At 40.7% G+C, this 20,222-nt stretch overlaps 1 protein-coding gene across 1 annotated transcript in view; it reads left to right on the forward strand.

Moving 5' to 3' along the window:
- The window catches only part of LOC140736054 (somatomedin-B and thrombospondin type-1 domain-containing protein), a 43,084-nt gene that overhangs the window by 5,418 nt on the left and 17,444 nt on the right, over positions 1–20,222 (forward strand). Inside the window, exons 2-3 of the mRNA XM_073061771.1 lie at positions 8,315–8,509; positions 15,493–15,571. Coding sequence (XP_072917872.1) covers positions 8,315–8,509; positions 15,493–15,571 — 274 coding nt within the window. The remainder of the gene's footprint in view (positions 1–8,314; positions 8,510–15,492; positions 15,572–20,222) is intronic.

The raw sequence follows: 20,222 nt of genomic DNA on the forward strand, positions 1-20,222 counted from the left end.
TAATAAGTTCTGGACTTTGTTATAGATAGTCTCTGTCCTTTTCTTTTTTGCCAAACTCAGCTTTCTAGCATGGCAACTGACACTTCTAGAGATCAAAGAGTTGTTTTTGTGTAAGATAAACACCCAACCAATATTTTTGTTCAGATTTTTGTCATTAAAAAGAACCATTCTTTATGTAAATTGAAAACAATAATCAGTCTAAAGTTAAATGGACAGCTTTGTAAGCAAGCAGCACTGTCTATAGGGCATAGGATGATGGAAAACAACATGAGGCTAGTTGCCCAAGAGATACAGTGTAAGACAATAGGGTTGTGTTAATTGGCTATTATCAGACCAGGCAACACTGGCTAAATCATTTAATTCATGTAAGTTTTCAGACCAGATTGATACCATCATTTAGCACATCAAATAGCTGATCTATCAATAGTTGGAAGAGTTGTATACACAGAGAGTCAGCGTTCACAGCAGTATTTGTGGGTATTGAGTGACTCTACCCCCAAAAGCTTTTACACCATCTTTGTGAAAAGGTATCTGAAAAATACCATATGCATGTGAAGTCACCCAATTGATTAAAAAAACTCCATAAATGTAAGAGAGGAGCCAGGCTTGTTAGGAATGATCAAGGGACGATAAAAAGAATAACAGAAAGATGGGGTGAAATAGATTGCGTTTCTCTGCCTTTGATTTCTGTGATGGACAACTTGTTTGTCTGCAACTCGTTGGTATGTATTTTTAGCTTACAGGAAGTGTACCTGTGTTTTGGAAATCCTTTGTGTTAGAAATTTTTTGTAATTTGGAAATCTTTTATAAAATAGAAAACCTGAGTTTTAAGTATGTTTTAAGAATTTTATCTAAACATAAATGTGCATCACTAAAAATAAATTAACTGTGTTTAAACTACTTTGTTAGCTGGAAATATCTTCTCCTTAGTTTGTGGGGGGGGGGGGGGTTGGTGGAGTCAAATTTTGGGCATTGGAAACTTAAGAAAGAGATTAGAAAAGCTAAAAGAAGTTACGAGTTTGGTTTGGCAAATAAGGTGGAAGTAAATCCGAAAGGCTTCTACAGTTATATTAAAAGCAAGAGGATAGTGAGGGATAAAATTGGTCCCTTAGAGAATCAGGGTGGTCAGCTATGTGTGGAGCCGAGGGAGATGGGAGAGATTTTGAACGATTTCTTCTCTTCGGTATTCACTAAGGAGAAGGATATCGAATGGTGTAAGGTGTGGGAAACAAGTAAGGAAGTTATGGAACCTATGACAATTAAAGAGGTGGAAGTACTGGCGCTTTTAAGAAATTTAAAAGTGGATAAATCTCCGGGTCCTGACCGGATATTCCCCAGGACCTTGAGGGAAGTTTGTGTAGAGATAGCAGGAGCTCTGACGGAGATCTTTCAGATGTCATTAGAAACAGGGATTGTGCCGGAGGATTGGCGTATTGCTCATGTGGTTCCATTGTTTAAAAAGGGTTCTAGAAGTAAGCCTGGCAATTATAGACCTGTCAGTTTGACATCAGTGGTGGGTAAATTAATGGAAAGTATTCTTAGAGATAGTATTTATAATTATCTGGATAGACAGGATCTGATTAGGAGTAGCCAGCATGGATTTGTGCGTGGAAGGTCATGTTTGACAAACCTTATTGAATTTTTTGAAGTAGTTACGAGGAATGTTGACGAGGGTAAGGCAGTGGATGTAGTCTATATGGACTTCAGCAAGGCCTTTGACAAGGTTCCACATGGAAGGTTAGTTAAGAAGGTTCAGTCGTTAGGTATTAGTGCTGGAGTAATAAAATGGATTCAACAGTGGCTAGATGGGAGATGCCAGAGAGTAGTGGTGGATAATTGTTTATCGGGATGGAGGCCGGTGACTAGCGGGGTGCCTCAGGGATCTGTTTTGGGCCCAATGTTGTTTGTAATATACATAAATGATCTGGATGATGGGGTGGTAAATTGGATTAGTAAGTATGCTGATGATACTAAGGTAGGAGGTGTTGTGGATAATGAGGTGGGTTTTCAAAGCTTGCAGGGAGATTTATGCCGGTTAGAAGAATGGGCTGAACGTTGGCAGATGGAGTTTAATGCTGAGAAGTGTGAGGTTCTACATTTTGGCAGGAATAATCCAAATAGAACATACAGGGTAAATGGTAGGGCATTGAGGAATGCAGTGGAACAGAGAGATCTAGGAATAACAGTGCATAGTTCCCTGAAGGTGGAGTCTCATGTAGATAGGGTGGTGAAGAAGGCTTTTGGAACGCTGGCCTTTATAAATCAGAGCATTGAGTACAGAAGTTGGGATGTAATGTTAAAATTGTACAAGGCATTGGTAAGGCCAAATTTGGAATATTGTGTACAGTTCTGGTCACCGAATTATAGGAAAGATATCAATAAATTAGAGAGAGTGCAGAGACGATTTACTAGGATGTTACCAGGGTTTCAGCACTTAAGTTACAGAGAAAGGTTGAACAAGTTAGGTCTCTATTCATTGGAGCGTAGAAGGTTGAGGGGGGATTTGATCGAGGTATTTAAAATGTTGAGAGGGATAGATAGAGTTGACGTGAATAGGCTGTTTCCATTGAGAGTAGGGGAGATTCAAACGAGAGGACATGATTTGAGAGTTAGGGGGCAAAAGTTTAAGGGAAACACGAGGGGGTATTTCTTTACTCAGAGAGTGATAGCTGTGTGGAATGAGCTTCCTGTAGAAGTAGTAGAGGCCAGATCAGTTGTGTCATTTAAGGTAAAATTGGATAGGTATATGGATAGGAAAGGAGTGGAGGGTTATGGGCTGAGTGCGGGTAGGTGGGACTAGGTGAGATTAAGAGTTCGGCACGGACTAGGAGGGCCGGAATGGCCTGTTTCCGTGCTGTGATTGTTATATGTTATATGGTTATATGGCAGCTAAATTCACCCCGAAGGAATAACAGGCAAGTGAACTAGCTTTTGAAGTGTAGGTAGCTACTATTTAAATACCAGCTCAGATAGACTGGAAGGCTTGAGTGCGGAGGTGAGGGTTGGGCTGATCTCGCTTGCTCTCCCTCAGTGTGCAGTCCTCTCTCTGGTGGGCGCTGCCTCGGCGAGTTTTGCCCCACTAACTTGGTGAACCCGAGATGGAGGCTTTGGCCTGCCACTCCAGCTGCTCTGCGGAGCAGATCTAAGGACTCAGTCTGGTTCGGAATGTTGTCATTTGCATCTATTGTTTACATGATGTGTGTGTTTTTTTTCTCTTTCTCTGTGCAGTGGATATAGTCTTTTTTTTAATGCATTCTTCAGGTTTCTTGATTTGTGGCTGCCCGTAAGTAAACAAATCTCAAGGTGTATAATTTATGCATTCTTTGATAATAGATGTACTTTGGTTTGAATATCTCCCTTTAGTGAGGGTGCCCGTAGTTATCTGTATCAGATAGAGCTTAAGATCTTCATTTGACTTTAAAACTTTGCAATCAGCAAAGCCAATATCATTCACAACCTAATCTTTCCATTTTCTTTGTGGATGATTGGAATGAATCAAATTTTATGTCCATGTATTTTTTTTGCCATAAAAGGATCTGGGATATACCTTGTCTGTGATAAGGAACTTTAGAGACAAACTTAATTTGAACTGTGAGCAGAATGGGTAATAATGGGAACAGATTTGTTCACAATAAATCCTGCTTGACTCAGTGATGTTTTTAAATGGTGAATGCAATTGATATTATAATTGTTATACACATGTATTTTCATAGTCACTAGAACAACCAATGATCTAGTAAGTATTAACATCTTGGACTTGGCTACGTAGAGCGGAATGTCAATATTTATAACTGATGTAAAACTCAATAAGCAGGATTTTAGGAGGACACAGACTGACAAAATAGGCAGAAACTTGGTGGATGATTTAATGCAGATCACTCTAGTGATATATTTTGGTGGTGAGAGTCAGTAAAGACAAAATGAGCTAAGGGGTACAATTTTAGAATTAACAGGAATGGAGAGAGTTGAGGACGGTTGTCTCTAAACTTTTTAGAGTGGTGAGCCAAGCAGACTAAGGGTTTTAAAATACAATTTATACCTGGAATAAAGAAGCATTGAAGGGATGCTGGACCTTTTTAATTGGTTGACTAAATATGTTGAGAATTGTCAAAATAAAAAATTCCTGAAATAATCCAAAGATATATAGAGATCTGCTCTTAGTACAGAGAAGCTTAAGAGAAAATTTGATAGAATTACTGATGATCAGGAATGGTTTAACCATGAGAATAAGGAGAAACCTGTAGAATGGTTATTAACTACAGGATTGGAGAGGGGAAAAGTGTAAGACCTGCGATCTGAAAAAGGTGATGAAAGGGGTCAGAAGAACTGCCTTAATGGGCTAATTCTATTACAGAGCTAGAACTGGCATGATGGGCCCAATCATGCTGTGACACTCTCATGACAGTGCTTTGAAGATAAGATTAATTCAAAAGATGGAGACAAATATAGGAACTTGGAGCATGGGTTAAAGGGATTGAGCTTCAGAATGGACTGAGCAAAATGACTAAGCAGTGAGAGATAGAGAGGGATGGCCAGGGAACCAGGAGCACCTGTAAGAATTTAAATAACTTTTTAATTTCATGTTTTAAAAATGAGTATTATTAGAGAAATGAGTAAATGAGTGTGAGTATAGGAAAGGTTACACATGAATTTAGATTTAGTAAAGGAAATTGACAAAAAGGACGGGAGAACCAGTCCAAAGATTGTAGTGTCATAGGGAACAGTGGTGTATCTAAGGTATAGCAGGTATGGCACGTGCCCTGGGCGCCACTTGAAGGGGGGGGGGGGCGTCACTGAGCATTTTCTATTAAAGTCAGATAAGCCATCCTTGGATAGTGAAAAAAGAATTTTCTTCAGATGTATGATCTGTCTTGATTATCATGGGTGAGAAGCACTAGGATGGCCTTATTTCAGACCATGAAACATTTCTTCACGAAGAAGGAAATTGGAGCTGAAAGATGGAAGAGATGAAAGTTGGAGGTGGAGGAAGCCAAGAAGTTGAGCAAGTTCTTCAAGCCCTTCTTTGAAAAGCCCGGACCAAGTAGTTCGACACGTTCCATGGAGTCGCCTGCACCTGCTACAAGTTTGTTAGAATCCAAAGGTGGATCGAGTACAAATGCATCACAAGCCGAGGAGGAAGTCAAGTCAGATAAATCTGAGTATGACGAGATTTAGAGTGAGGCTGCCACAGAGAACATGGACATGACAGGAGGGAAAGACAATGGTGGTGGTGGTGGTGATGTTGAGTTTATTGATGAGATTTTACCTGACGAGATTGAACTTGACAACACTGAACCTAGTGAACTGGATGGTGTCAAAGAGCCTCGACCTGTCATACCAGAAGTGATTGAACAGCATGACATTGGACTTCTGAAGTTCGACAAGGATACTGGAAAAGCAATTCTGCTTGACGTGTTGAGAACAGAAATAATAAAGCTGGGTTCAAAGTATTTCCAGAACAGTGAGGGGCCTTTCCTACCAACAAATAACTGCTCAATGAACAAAACTTGGTTCAAGAGGAAATTGGGAAATGGTCGTGGTGAGGAAGTGACTTGCTCATGGCTGGTTTATTCCCTTTCTAAAAAGTCTGCATTCTGTATCTGTTGTCTTCTCTATTCCCGGTTAGACCATCAATCCTCATTGGAGCTGGAAAGTGGATTCAACCAGTGGAAAGCACCTGAAAGGATTAGTGTTCATGAAAATGCCAAGAATCATCGGGAATGCTTCACACAGTGGAAAGAAATGGAAAGAAATTTAGCTGGAAACAGAGGAGTTATTGATGCGGTATTTCAGTCACAGATTGAGAAGGAAAAGCAGAAGTGGTGTGATATCTAGACGAGAATCCTTCACTGCATAAAATTCCTTGCGATTCAGAACCTGGCTTTGCGAGGACACAGGGAGTCACTTCAGCTAGACAATGACTCCAATGTGGGAAATTTCCTTGGCTTTCTGAAACTACTGGCCATCTTTGACCCTGTCATAAAAGAACACCTCACTCATTTGGAAAGTCTTCCTGGATCCACGTCTTATCTTTCACAGGGCATCCAGAACAAATTTATCCACATGATGTCATCCACTGTTCACCAGAGTTTACTGAGAAGCATTCGTAAAGCCAAGTACTATGGTCTCATGTTCGACTCGACTCCTGATCAGGCACACTGTGAGCAGATGTCAGAAGTAGTGAGGTATGTGGAAGTTGATTTTGAGAGGAAAGCATTTCGTGTTAGAGAGTCTTTCCTTGGTTTTATCCAGATAAGCCAGAAGGATGCTGAGAGCTTGGTTGAAGACCTCTTGAAACAGCTAGAGAAGGACGAAATGGAGCTACAAGATTGTTGGTCACAGTGCTATGACAACGCTGCTGTGATGGCTGGACACAGAAGTGAGAATAAGTGAGAAAGACAACCTGGCAGTGTTTGTGAATTGCGACAATCACTCACTCAACTTGGTGGGTGTACATGCAGTCAAGCAGGATACAGTGATGGTCACGTTGTTTGGAAGTATCTAAGCTCCCTACGTGTTTTTCTCTCGTTAACACAGCGCTGGGAAAAACTCAAAAACACTGTGCCTGTGGTTGTTAAGTCAGAGTCTGAAACCAGGTGGAGTGCAAGGACAGAAGCAGTGAAGCCCATCAACAAGAACCTTGAGGAGATACTTCAAGTTCTCCAGGACATGATAGACAATGAAAACGAGACCAGTGAAACAAGAAGTGATGCAAGGCAGCTGTACAACTGCATGTTGAGTTACGATTTTCTGATTTTGCTAGGATTTTGGGACAAAGTACTCATTTGCATTGATCGTATTCAAAAGAGGCTGCAGGATCCTAGCATGAGCTTCCACAATGCTGTCCTCGATTTGAAAGCCCTCTGAGATAATTTTTTATGATGAAAGGGAAGTGTTGGTCAGTGAGTCACTTGAAGAAGGAGTTGGTCTCTATCAAGAATGGAATATTGAAGTTGAAAGACATCAGAGACGAAAGAAACGAATGGCTGATGAGAACTCGAGAGACGCTGGGTTAACAGCTAAGGAGGAAATGGAAAGTCATGAAGGAAACACTTGACTGTCTTCACAGAGAAATGGATGAAAGGTTCGCTCGTTTGCATGACACTGACGCCAAGTTTGGGTTCCTTCTCGATATCGAGGGACTGTGTTGCAGTGCCAACAGTAACGACCTAAAGAAGTGTGAAAATTTGGGTGAATTGTACAGCTCTGATGTTGATGGACAGCAGCTGTATGAAGAAATTTTGGATTGCAGAATGTTGCTATCAAGGCTTGTCAACATGAAAATATCAAGACCTGAAGAGCTTCTTGACTTTATTGTTCAATGTGGAGATGAGAGTGTCTTCCCCAATCTTCGCATTGCTATTCAGGTAATGCTAACCATTGCAGTTTCCATCGCCAGCTGTGAGAGATCATTCAGCAAGTTAAAACTACTTTCGCATTTGAGAGCCTCCATGGGTCAAGGCAGACTCTGTGATCTTGCTCTGCTGAGTGTAGAAGGAGAAGAAACTGAAAAAACTGACTTTGATCACATCATGGACCAATTTGCATCAGTGAAAGCAAGGAAGGTGCAGTTATAATTTTCATGTCGTGCCATAATTTGTTAATTAAAAGATTAACGAGCTTGACTTGTATTTTCGAGCTGATAAACTTTTCCTTATGGCATCAGCTTATCTAAAAGATGGGTGTCAGATGCTTGGACAGGGGTGCAATTTTAGTGCTTGCCATAGGCGCTATTTTCTGTAGATACGCCCCTGATAGGGAATGATAAATCGGTTGTGGTTAGGGTTTAAAATCAAGTAGAATGGAATAAATACATTCTGACCAAGTTTCCAGGAAAAATAGAAAGAGCAGTATTATGTGAGTGTAAACAACATGGTTTTGTTTTTTTTCAGTGTAAGCATTAGCAAAAGTATATTTCTCAATTTCTCAACAGTTGGCTTTAAATTTGTTTGTTTACAACTATTCACAATTTCTGGTTTATGTGATTCTATTTCTTACAGAAAGCACACCCTGCTGAGGTAATGTCTGGAGATAACAGAATTCACATTTCAGATCAATGATTCTCATTTAGATTCTCTCTCTGTTGATGCCAACTGACTTGTTGAGTATCCCTTGCACTTCCTGTTTTTAATTTCAGGATTCCCCAACATTTACAGTTTTTCTTTTATTTTTCAGTGGGTGCAGAATGTTCTTGTTGGTGAATACATCCTACGACACAAATCTATTTTGAAATCAACAATGATTGGGAAAATATGAAAGGAAAGCGTAGTTTCTTTTTGCATTATCATGCCATGACTGTGCTTGTCTTCCTTAGCTGTTTCTTGCAAAGTGACCGAGTGGAGTTTCTGGAGTGGCTGCGCGGAACCCTGCAAAAACACTTACCGTGTTCGTCGGCGGTATGTCACAGAGGAGCCGAAGAACGGTGGTGAGCCTTGTCCCCCCTTAGAGGAAAGAGCTGGATGTGTGGAATATCGCAGTGACAAGGACAGAACGTGCAGGCAGTCTCTTGGTATGTTGCGTGTTACCTTTGTAGCTTTAATTCTCTGTAAGTTTGTTTTTCACTTAAGTGACAACCCCTTCTGACCTAAGGCCACTTTTGACTTGGGTTACTTTTGGATGAGTTTGGTACTAAATTTATTTTTAAAATGTAGGTGTTTTTCATGGTGGATCTTTAAATGTTTACTTGATGTGCATCTTTTTTAAGTACAATCTTGTAAACATTTTCTATGGCAAAATTTGTGTATCATAATTGACACTGAGTAGTTAATCTTATTTTGGTGACTTTAAAATTTAATCTTTGCAGAAACTAACACATCATATTGTGTCAATAATAATGCAGTCTGTGATTGATGAGTTTAGCAATAGATAATTTTAAAGGCATTCTTAAATTGTCGTTGGGCAACAAGATCAAGAATTTACATCATATAACACTGAAAGAGCAGTACAGGTTGAGTACTCCTTATCTGAAATTGCAAAATCAAAAATCTCCAAAATCAGAATTTTTGAGCGCTGACATGACGTCACAAATGGAGAATTCCACAAAGCACACGTAGATAGTTCTGAGAAGTGCCCTCGTGTATGTAATTTTTTTATGATGTAGAATGTCTGCAAATTCAAAAATTATATGCCTATGCAGCTCAATTCCTCTCATGAGAATTCTCCAAAATCACAACTTTTAATCAAAATAAAACTTGTTCAGTAACTTATCAAAATCTTTGCAAAAATAATCAGTTCTTGCAGAAAATCAAATTCAGATACTTCAGATAAAAATAAACTTATGCATCCAAATGTGTTAAATCCTCTACTTCATGAAACATTTCATTCCTGCGCTGGTCCTTTGCCATCTTGTTTTGTTGGGTGAAATAGTTGATCATCCATGGAAAGCCAATCCACAAAGCTTACACAACAAAAAACTTACAAATCTCTCTATGATTTAACAGAACTAATACCTGGTTACACCGTAGAGATCTTAGATGCTCGTCTCTGCCGATATCGTCTCGTTATAGCTGATGCCTGTTATAGCTGTAGCTTCAATAGATCTTTTATTGCTATTGTCTTTCCTCTAGGGGTTTCACCCTGAGGCTTTCAAGTAAGTAGGGTAAAGATACTCACTACTAATTCCACCGTTAACTGTTTATATGTTTAGTTTCTAATAGTTTGCTGTGTTTCTCTTGATTTCCCACTCTGCATCACCCATGCCTCGTTCTCGCAAAACTTGTTTCCCCTAAGTTCTTTTTTTAAAAAAAATTAATTAAATCTCATTTTCATCCCCCCACAGGTGGAGCTTTCTAACATTACAACTTTAGGTTTAATTAACCTGGGTTACAATAGTCTGGTTGAAGAATTGCAGTGCATTTTGCTGCTGACACTTACTACAGTCACTGGATACCAGTGGTGGAGGAATGAATGTTCAGGCCTGCCAATCAAGAGGGCTAATTTCCCCAGTTGCTGTTGAGTTTCTTGAGAACTTTTGGTATTGCCCTTATCTCCACTACACAAGTGGAGACTATTCCATCAAACTGTAGACTTGGGCCATTCAGGGAACGGAAAGGTTTTGTGGTGTCAGGCTGTGAGCTGCTTGACGTAGGATATCTAGCCCTGAACTTGCTCTGATGTTTATGTGCTTGGTACAAATCATGTTCATGGTTCATGATCAGAATTTGGAAATGGTTGCACTACTGAATATTAAAGGCTGCTGGTTAGACTCTCATTTGATAGATATAGTTAGCCAATAACATAAAGCAGGATACTAAAAGTCTTTTTCAGTTCTATATAAAGAGTAAAAGGGAGATGAAAGTTGATATTATGCCACTGGAAAATGATGCTGGTGAGGTAGTAATGGGAAATGAAAAATGGCAGATGACCTTAAGTACTTTGCATCTGTCTTCACTGTGGAAGATACTAGCAGTGTGTCAGAGATTTGTGAGTGTCAGGGAGCAGGAGTGAGTGCCATTGCTATTACAAAGGAAAAAGTGCTAGGCAAACTCAAAAGGTCTTAAGCCAGCTGGGTCAGATGGACTACATCCCAGAGTCCTGAGAGAGATTGCTGAAGAGATAATGGATGCATTGGTCATGATCTTTCAAGAATCACTTGATTCTGGCATGGTCCTGGAGGACTGGAAGATTATAAATGTCACTTCACCCTTTAAGAAGGGAGAAAGGCAAAAGAAGAGAAATTATAAGACAATTAGTCTAACCTCAGTGGTTGGGAAAGTGTTAGAGTTCATTGTTAATGATGAAGCTATGGGGTACTTGGAGACTAATGATAAAATAAGTCAATGTCAGCATGATTTCTGTAAAGGGAAATCTTGCCTGACAAATCTGTTAAGAGTTCTTTGAGGAAGTAACAAGCAGGGTGGACAAAGAAGACACAGTGGATGTCATTTGCTTGGATTTTCATAAGGCATTTGATAAGGTGCCACACATGAGGCTGCTTAACAAGTTAAAATCCTATGGCGTTACAGCAAAGATACTGGCATGCATAGAGGAATGGCTGACAGGCAGGAGGCAGCGAATGGGGGCCTTTTCTAGTCGGCTGCCTGACCAGTGGTGCTCCTCGGGGGGAGGGGTCAATATTGGGACTACTACTTTTCACATTGTTTGTCAATTATTTTGATAATGAAACTGATGGCTTTGTGGCAAAGTTTGCGGATGATATGAAGATAGATGGAGTGCTGAGGAAGCAATGTGATTGCATCAGGACTTAGAAAAATTGAAAGAATGGACAAAAAGTGGCAGATGGAATACACTGTTGGAAAGTGTATGATAATGCATTTGGTAAAAAGAACAATAGAGTGGAATATTATTTAAATGGGGAGAAGGTTCAAACATCAGAGGTGCAGAGGGACTTAGGAGTCTTCATGCAAAACTTCCAGAAGGTTAATTTACAGGTTGAATCCGTGGTGAAGAAGGCAAATGCAATGTTGGCATTTATTTCAAGAGGAATAGAATACAAAAGCAAGGAGATAATGCTGAGGCTTTATAAGACACTAGTCAGGCCGCACTTGGAGTATTGTCAACAGTTTTGGACACCATATCTCAGAAAGGATGTGTTGTCAATGAAGATCGTCCGGAGGAGGAGGTGAACATATGAGGAGTGTTTGGCAGCTTTGGGCCTGTACTTACTGGAATTTAGAAGAATGTGGGGCGGTGGGGGGGGGGGGGGGCAGATCTCATTGAAACCCACCAGATGTTGAAAGGACTAGATAGGATGGATGTGGAGAGGATGTTTCCTATGGTGGGGGTATAGAGAACTAGAAGACACAGCCTCAAAATTGAAGGGCGACCTTTTAGAACAAAGGTAAGGAGGAATTTTTTTTTATACAGAGAGTAGTAAATCTATGGAATGCTCTCCCACAGACTGTGGTGGAGTCCAAGTCCATGGGTATATTTAAGGTGGAAGTTGATCATTTCCTGATCAGTCAGGGCATCAAAGGATATGGTGAGATGGCAGGTGTGTGAGGTTGTGTGGGATCTGGCAGAGCCGACTTAATGGGCTGTTTGGTCTAATTCTGCTCCTATATCTTTGGTCTTATGGTTACTGCCTGAAATTTTTGTGGCAAGAGTCTTTAGGTCATGCTTAAATGTTGTCTAGCACTTGCTGCATGCAGGGATGAACTATTTCATTTGTAAGGAGTTTCAAGTGCAATTGAGCGTCATGTGATCACCAACAGATATCTCAATTACTCTCCTTGGGGGGCGGGGGGCTACGATAACTGACCTTTCACAAACATAACTATTTTCTTCTGCATGCAGAAGGATTCCAAGAACTGGAATGCTTTCCCATTGATGTCCATTTGCTTGGAGAACTTGATGTCACACTTGATCAAATGCTGTATTGATAACAAAAACAACCACTCATCTCCCCTCTTAAATTCAGCTCTTTGGTTTGTATTTTCACTGGTGGCTATGAAGTCTGGAGCCATGAAGTGTTTATGTAGCCCAATCTAGGCATTGGCGAGTAGGCATGAGTAAACAGGTGTATCTGGTAGCATTGTTGAACCTGGCTTTCATCTGCTTGATGACGATACCTCGCTAATGATAAGGGAAAAAATAACTAATTTGATTTGTCATGCTTTTTGTGAACCAGACAATTTTGTCAGGTAGATGCTTGGGTTGTCATATGGTTAGAGGTAAGAAATTAGCCCTCTAATGCTGTATAAAATATGGCAAACTATGAAGATCCTCCCGATACTGCAGGTATCTGCTTTAGAGGAATGGGCAGCAGAATGTATACATAAATATGATAGTTTGAACCATAGAACATTACAGCACAGAAACAGGCCTTTTGGCCCTTCTTGGCTGTGCTGAACCATTTTTCTGCCTAGTCCCACTGACCTGCACCTGGCCCATATCTCTCCATACACCTCTCATCCATGTACCTGTCCAAGGTTTTTCTTAAGTGTTAAAAGTAAGTCCGCATTTAGCACTTCATCTGGCAGCTCATTCCACACTCCCACAGCTCTCTGTGTGAAGAAGCCCCCCTCATGTTCCCTTTAAACTTTCCCCCATTCACCCTTAACCCATGTCCATATTTTTAATAATATGGCATTCATTAAAAGCAAGTTGCTCTTGTCTGTATGGGATGTGCCTCAGAATATGAAATCGTTTGAGAATGGATACTGTTAGTTGGCCAACCGTGATCCTTTGGTTTTTGGTGGTAGATTGAAACCATGTGTTCTCCGCTAGAAGGAAGGCACTGCGATTGCAGATTTGATGCTTGACAATGACCAGAGTTTAAGGACGCCATACAAAATCCTTCTCAGTTGTGGTATACCTGCACTGTACTTGAGCGCATATTGTCAATGATGCTTTGCACCAAGGAGGCCTACTATGCTTGTGAAGGGTTTTTGCTTTCAAGTTCAAGTTTATTGTCATCCGACTGTACATAAATACAGCCAAATGAAACATCATTCCTCTGGATCGCAGTGCACCCACAATACATACATCCCACAGCACATTAAACAAAATATTATCACAAATAAATTAATAAAATATAATTCAAAATGAATGTGAACTGCACAGCATAGATAAACAATAAAGAGCACAGTAACTAGTAAATGTCTTGCTGACCTAGTGATGAGACCTTGGTGGTGGCAGAGTATTCATTAGTCTCACAGCCTGGGAGAAGAAGCCGTTAGCCAGTCTGGTAGACCTAGTCCTGATGCCTCTGTGCTTCCTTGCTGATGGTAGTGGGTCAAAGAGATTGTGGGATGGGAGGTAGGGATTCTCAACAATACTTTGGGCCCTTTGTATATGACACTCCTGGTACATGTCACAAATAGGAGGGAGGGATACCCCATGTTCCTCTCAGCAGTTTGTACTATTCTCTGTAGCATCTTGTGGTCCGATGCTTTGCAGCTTCTGCACTACACTCTTGTTAGAATGGGGGTGGGGAGCCTTGCACGCCTCAATCTCCTCAGTGTAGGTGCTGCTGTGCTTTCTTGGCTAATAAAGAGGTGTTTATGGGTCCAGTTTAGATGGTCTCTTTTCTGCATACCAAAGGATTTTGTGCCCTTCACCCTTTCAATGGCAGGGCCATTGTTGCGCAACAGAGAGTGGTTGACAGGCACCGTTCTGAAGTCCACAATTATCTCTTTTGTTTTGTCCACATTGAGACACAGGTGGCTGTTCTCACACCATTCGACGAGCTTCTCCACCTCTTCTCTGTATGTCAACTTAGTATTGTTGCCAATGAGGCCAACCACTGTTGTATCATCAGTAAATCTGATGATGTGGTTTGAGTAGGATCTACCTGTGCAGTCACGAGTGAGCAGGTTATTCAGCAGCAAGATGGAATGAATAGGGAGCTTCAGTGATTTCAAAACTACAGCATATTCCCATCTGGCAGCTACCCATGCTGGTCTTATTCTTTGCTCTTGGTACTACTCAGGCTGCTTTCAAAAGAGAATAAACGTGAGGGTTAGTACTGCAACCATCTACATTTCTAGCATCCCAGTCTGTAGCTTAATGCTAGTTCCAGGTGTGAATGCACAACACTGTCATCAATATGGCAGTGGGTATGTCTGTACCAGTACTATGCCTGAGCTTAATGGTGCCATATCTTCATAGATTTTGGAATCTGTAAAATATACATTAGCACTGAATTTTGGGTCCATTATCTAGCAATAAATTTTATGTGTAAATCTTAATTAGTTTTCAGAAAATATTGTTCCTTTTATGAGTAAAATTTGTCTTAAATTCCTAAAAATGTCTTGCAGCCTTTTGAGAAGTTTTGTCCAATAACAGTAGCTCAGATGAGCCAAGGAATTGAAGTTGATACCTGATGTTCAGTGTTATAGAAATAACATCCTAGCATTTGAAAGTATGGGCCAAGATGCAGATAGTTTCCACAGTCCAGCAGATTCATACATTGGTCTCAATTTTACAATGGTGATATCAGTGATTGCTCACTTTGGGTAATATCATGGTGATCACACATGGCACTTATATGCATGGCTAACTGAATTTTCCTCAAAGTCCCAGCTGGCTTGATGTAATTTTTAATCAACTTTATCTGTCTAGAATAAATAAAAGGCAAAAATTCAGAGACCTCCATTTTTGTCAATAAAATGGCCTGTTCTCTGTTACTGTGAAAAGCAGGGTGTTACATTTATCTGGCATTATATAATTTATCAGGTTTTGGTGTTTATATTGACACTGAATTTAATGTATTACACAATTCCCACTGCAGCTTTAGTCTTATGCAGATAAGTGACAATGCAAAATACCATATGGCTCAAACAGCTGCATAGGACGAGTGTTCATCCTTTTCCTGAAGATCAACTTCATTGCTTTGATCTTATAATGTAACTGGAACATTTTTTTTAATATGTCTTTTGATCCTATTCATTTAAATGCATTTCCTTTTCCATCAGTGGAAATCTGTGTGTTGTTAAGAAGTACAAATCTTTTACTGTTTCTTTTTGCAAGTTGGACACTTGCCTAGTGTTGTCACTCATGATTTACATCTTTCTCGTTTAATGTGCACAGTCCCGGCGTTAATTACTACAGGGGGATATGGAAAAGCTCGAAAAAAGCGAGATGCTTCCATTGGATCCCAGGAGTCAGGGTAAGTACAAGTTCACAAACATGTCAGCTACTGCGAGATGAGATTTATGAATACGTGAATGCTTTAACCGAAACTTGAATAATTAAAGGTGGTTTCTTTTAATGTGACTGTTCTCTTGTATAATATTATAGTAAATAGTAATACATTCTCAATGTAGTTATGAAATAAAATTTGTGAATTAAACAATCAAATTATCAATATTTATAATTTAAATGTCAAGGTAAATACTGCGCCCTGTCATGACCAATTCTTAAAGAGAAATGCGGGTTGGACAATCACTTCACTGTTTTTTGCTTAGTTTCCTGGCCTGGTTTTAATGGGGATGGTGCAAAACTGAAATTTAGCAAGAGTAACATAAAGTAGAAATACTAATTAATGATTTCACAGCAACAAGAAGTGTAGAAATGTTGCAAAAATTATTTACTCAGCGCGTGGGTGTTGCAGCTTTGGAATTGTCAAAGGCCTGTGGAAGTTCAGTCAACTGCATTCAAAAGAAAGGTCAACAGACCTGCATGTTCGGATAGACAAGAGAATATCTGCAGATGCTGGAAATCCAAGCAACACACATAGTGCTGGAGGAACTCGGCAGGCCAGGCAGCATCTATAGAAAGAAATACAGTCAACAGGGCTTGGCCTGCTGAGTTCCTCCAGCATTTTGTGTGTATTGTTAGGATAGGCAACTTGTGCCAAGATAGAAGATTGGTTATGGTGAATGGCAGAGCAGGTTCAAGCAGCTAATTTGCCTACCCTTGCTACTGTTCCTTGTGTTTTATGTTATTATGTTACAAATTGGAGCAATAATCCCATATATGATGTGAATTTTTGTTTAACATCCATCAGTTTGAGAATGTTCCTTTGTAGCTAAGTATTAACATGTCATTAGTAAATGGCTGTTGTGTATTCTTCATGCTGGATATTAGAGGCCTGGGAGACCCAGAGTCTCCTAGGGAACTTCATCTGTGTGACGTGCACCCAGATGCAGCTCCCTGACAACTGTGTTAGGGATCTGGAACAGCAGCTGGATGACCTTCGGTTTGTACAGGAAAGTGAGGAGATAATTGATCAGAGTTACAGGGAAGTAGTCACCTCGAAGTAGCGGAGTGACCATCAGGAGAAATGGAAATGTGAGTAGGCAGTTAGCACAGAGCACCCCATGGCCATTCCCCTCAATAATAAGTATACTGTATACTGTTGTGGGGGATGACCGCCCAGGAGAATGGCACAGAGACCAGGTTACTGGCACTTAACATAGCTCTGTGGTGAGAAGGGAAAGAGGGGGAAGAGGGAAGCGGTAATGATAGGGGACTCAACAGTTAGAGGAACAGATAGGAGATTCTGTGGATGTGAATGATGTAATCCAGCTGCTCTGTTGCCTCCCAGGTGTCAGGGTCAGAGATGTCTCGGATCATGTCTACAGCATTTTGGAAAGGGAGGGAGAACAGCTAGATGTCTTGATACATATTGGTACCAATGGCATAGGAAGGAAAAGTAAAGAGGTCACAAAGAAAGAATTTAGAGAGCATGGCGGAAAGCTGAGAAGCATGATCTCCAGGGTAGTAATTTCTGGATTGCTACCTGTGTCATGCACCAATAAGGGTAGAAACAGGACGATTTGGCGGATAAAGGTGTGGCTGAGAAGCTGGTGCAGGGGGCAGGGCTTCAGGTTCTTGGATCATTGGGATCTCTTCTGGGGGAGATATAACCTGTACAAAAAAGACAGATTGCATTTGAACCTGAGGGGGACCAGTATTCTCATGGGCAGGTTTGTTCGAGCTGTTGGGAAGGGTTTAAACTAATTTGGCAGGGAGATGGGAACCTGAGTGAAGGGACTCGGGATAGGATGGATGGTGTAAAAGCAAAGATAGCATTCAGTCAGACTGTCAGGAAGGGCAGGCAGACGATAGGACAAAATTGCAGCCAGCAGGGTGACTATTAGTGCATTAGGGATGCAGAATGAAAAAGGATAGCAAATACATTACTCAAGTGTTATATCTCAATGCATGGAGTATAAGAAATAATGTGGATGATCTTGTTGCACTAACATAGATTGTTAGGTATGATGCTGTGGCCACCGAGTCATGGTTGCAGTTGAGTACTGAATGTCCAAGGTTACACGTTGTGTCAGAGGGATAGGAAGGTAGGCAGAGGGGGTGGTGTGGCTCTGCTGGTAAAGAATAGCGTCATATCAATAGAAAGATGTGACATAGGAGCGGAAGATGTTGAATCCTTGTGGGTTGAGTTAAGAAACTGCAAGGGTAAAAGAACATTGATGGCAGTTGTATACAGGCCTCCCAACAGTAGCTGGGATGTTGGCTACAAATTACAACAGGAAATAGAAAAGGCATGTCAAACAGGCAATATTATGATAGTCATGGGAGATTTCAACATGCAGGTCATTTGGGAAAATTGGTTTGGTAATGGATCTCAAGAAAGTGAGTTTGTTGAATCCCTATGAGATGGCTTTTTGGAGCAGTTTATTGTTGAGCCTACTAGGGAATCACTATACTGGATTGAGTGTTATGTAACCTTAGGAGACAGTAATCACAATATGATTGAGTTCAACTTGAAATTTGTTAGGGAGAAAATAACGTCTGATGTAGCAGTATTTCAGTGAATTAAAGGAAATTACAGTGGTCTGGGAGAGGAGTTGGCTAAAATAAACTGGAAAGAGATGCAGGCAGTGATGACAGCAGAACAGCAATGGCATAAGTTTCTGGGAAAATGAGGGGAGTACAGGATAGATCTATTTCAAAAATGAAGAAATACTGAAGTGGCAAAATACTACAATGGTGGCAAAATAGAGGGCATACAACAAAGCAAAAATTAGCAGGAAGATAAAAGATAGGGCAATGTTTTAAAAACCCAGAGAAAACAACTAAAAAAATCATTAGGAGGGAAGAGATGAAATATAAAAGCAAGCTAGCAAATAATATCAAGGTGGATAGTAAAACCTTTCCGGGCATATAAAAAATAGACGAGAGATGAGAGTGGATATAGGACTGCTAGAAAAAGAGGCCAGAGAAATAATAACGAGGGACAAGGAAATGGCAGATGAACTAAATTAGCATTTTGCATCAGTTTTCACTGTGGAAGACACTAGCAGTGTGCCAGATGTTGAAGGGTGTGAAGGAAGAGAAGTGAGTGTAGTTACCATTACAAGAGAGAAGATGCTCAAAAAGCTGAAAGACCCAAGGGTACATAAGTCACCTGGACCAGATGAACTGTACCCTAGAGTTCTGAAAGAGGTAGCGGTCGAGATTATGGAGGCATAAGTAACGATCTTTCAAAAATCATTGGATTCTTGTATGGTGCCAGAGGACTGGAACATTGCAAATGTCACTCCGCTCTTTAAGAAAGGAGGAAGGCAGCAAAAAGTAAATTACAGACCAGTTAACCTGACCTCAGTGGTTGGGAAGATGTTGGAGTCAGTGGTTAGTATGAAGTTATGGAGTACTTAGTGACACAGGACAAGATGGGACAAAGTCAGCATGGTTTCCTTAAGGGAAAATTTTGCCTGATGAACCTGCTGGAATTCTTTGAGATTACAAGTATGATGGATAAATGGGATACTGTGGATGTATATTTGGATTTTCAGAAGGCCTTATGACAAGGTGCCACACATGAGGCTTCTTACCCAGTTAGGGGCCCATGGTGTTACAGGAAAATTACTGGCATGGTTAGCACATTGGCTGATTGGTAGAAGGCAACAAGTGGGAATAAAAGGATCCTTTTCTGGTTGGCTGCCAGCCACGAGTGGGGCTCCACAGGGGTCAGTATTGGTATACCATGATTTTGATAATGGAATAGATGGCTTTGTTGCCAAGTTTGCAGATGATACGAAGGTTGTTGGAGGGGCAAGTAGTGTTGGGAAAACAGGCTGCAGGAAGACTTGGATAGAATAGGAGAATGGGCAAGGAAGTGGCAAATGAAATGCAATGTTGGAAAATGTAGGGTCATGCACTTTGTTAGTAGAAATAAATGCACAGACTATTTTCTAAGCAAAGAGAAAATCCAAAAATCTGAAATACAAAGGGACTTGACAGTTCTTGTGCAGAACACCCTAAAGGTTAGCTTGCAGTTGAGTTGGTGGTGAGGAAGGCCAATGCAATGTTAGTATTCATTTCAAGAGGTCTAGAATATATGAACAGGGATGCGATGCTGAGGGTTTATAAGGCACTGGTGAGGCCTCACCTTGAGTATTGTGAACAGTTTTGGGCTCTTCATCTAAGAAAAGTTGTGCTGGCATTGGAGAGGATTTAGAGGAGGTTCACAAGGATGATTCTGGGAATGAAAGTGTTATCATACGACAGATGTTTGATGGCTCTGGGTCTGTACTCATTGGAATTTAGAAGGATGACTGGTGATCTCTGAAACCTTTCAAATGTTGAAAGACCTAGACAGAGTAGATGTGGAAAGGATGTTTCCCATGGAGGGGAAGTCTACGACAAGAGGGTACAGGATAAGAGGGATGTCTATTTAAGACAGAGATGTGGAGAAATTTTTTTAGCTAGGATCTGCTGAATTAGTGGAATTTGTTTCCACAGGCAGCTGTAGAGGGCAGGTGTATTTAAGGCAGAGATTGATAGGTTCTTGATTGGACACAGTATCAAAGGTTAGGGAGAGAAGGCTGGGGATTGGGGCTGAGGAGGGG

This window comes from Hemitrygon akajei, chromosome 11, assembly GCF_048418815.1.
Source record: "Hemitrygon akajei chromosome 11, sHemAka1.3, whole genome shotgun sequence".
Taxonomy (NCBI): Eukaryota; Metazoa; Chordata; class Chondrichthyes; order Myliobatiformes; family Dasyatidae; genus Hemitrygon; species Hemitrygon akajei.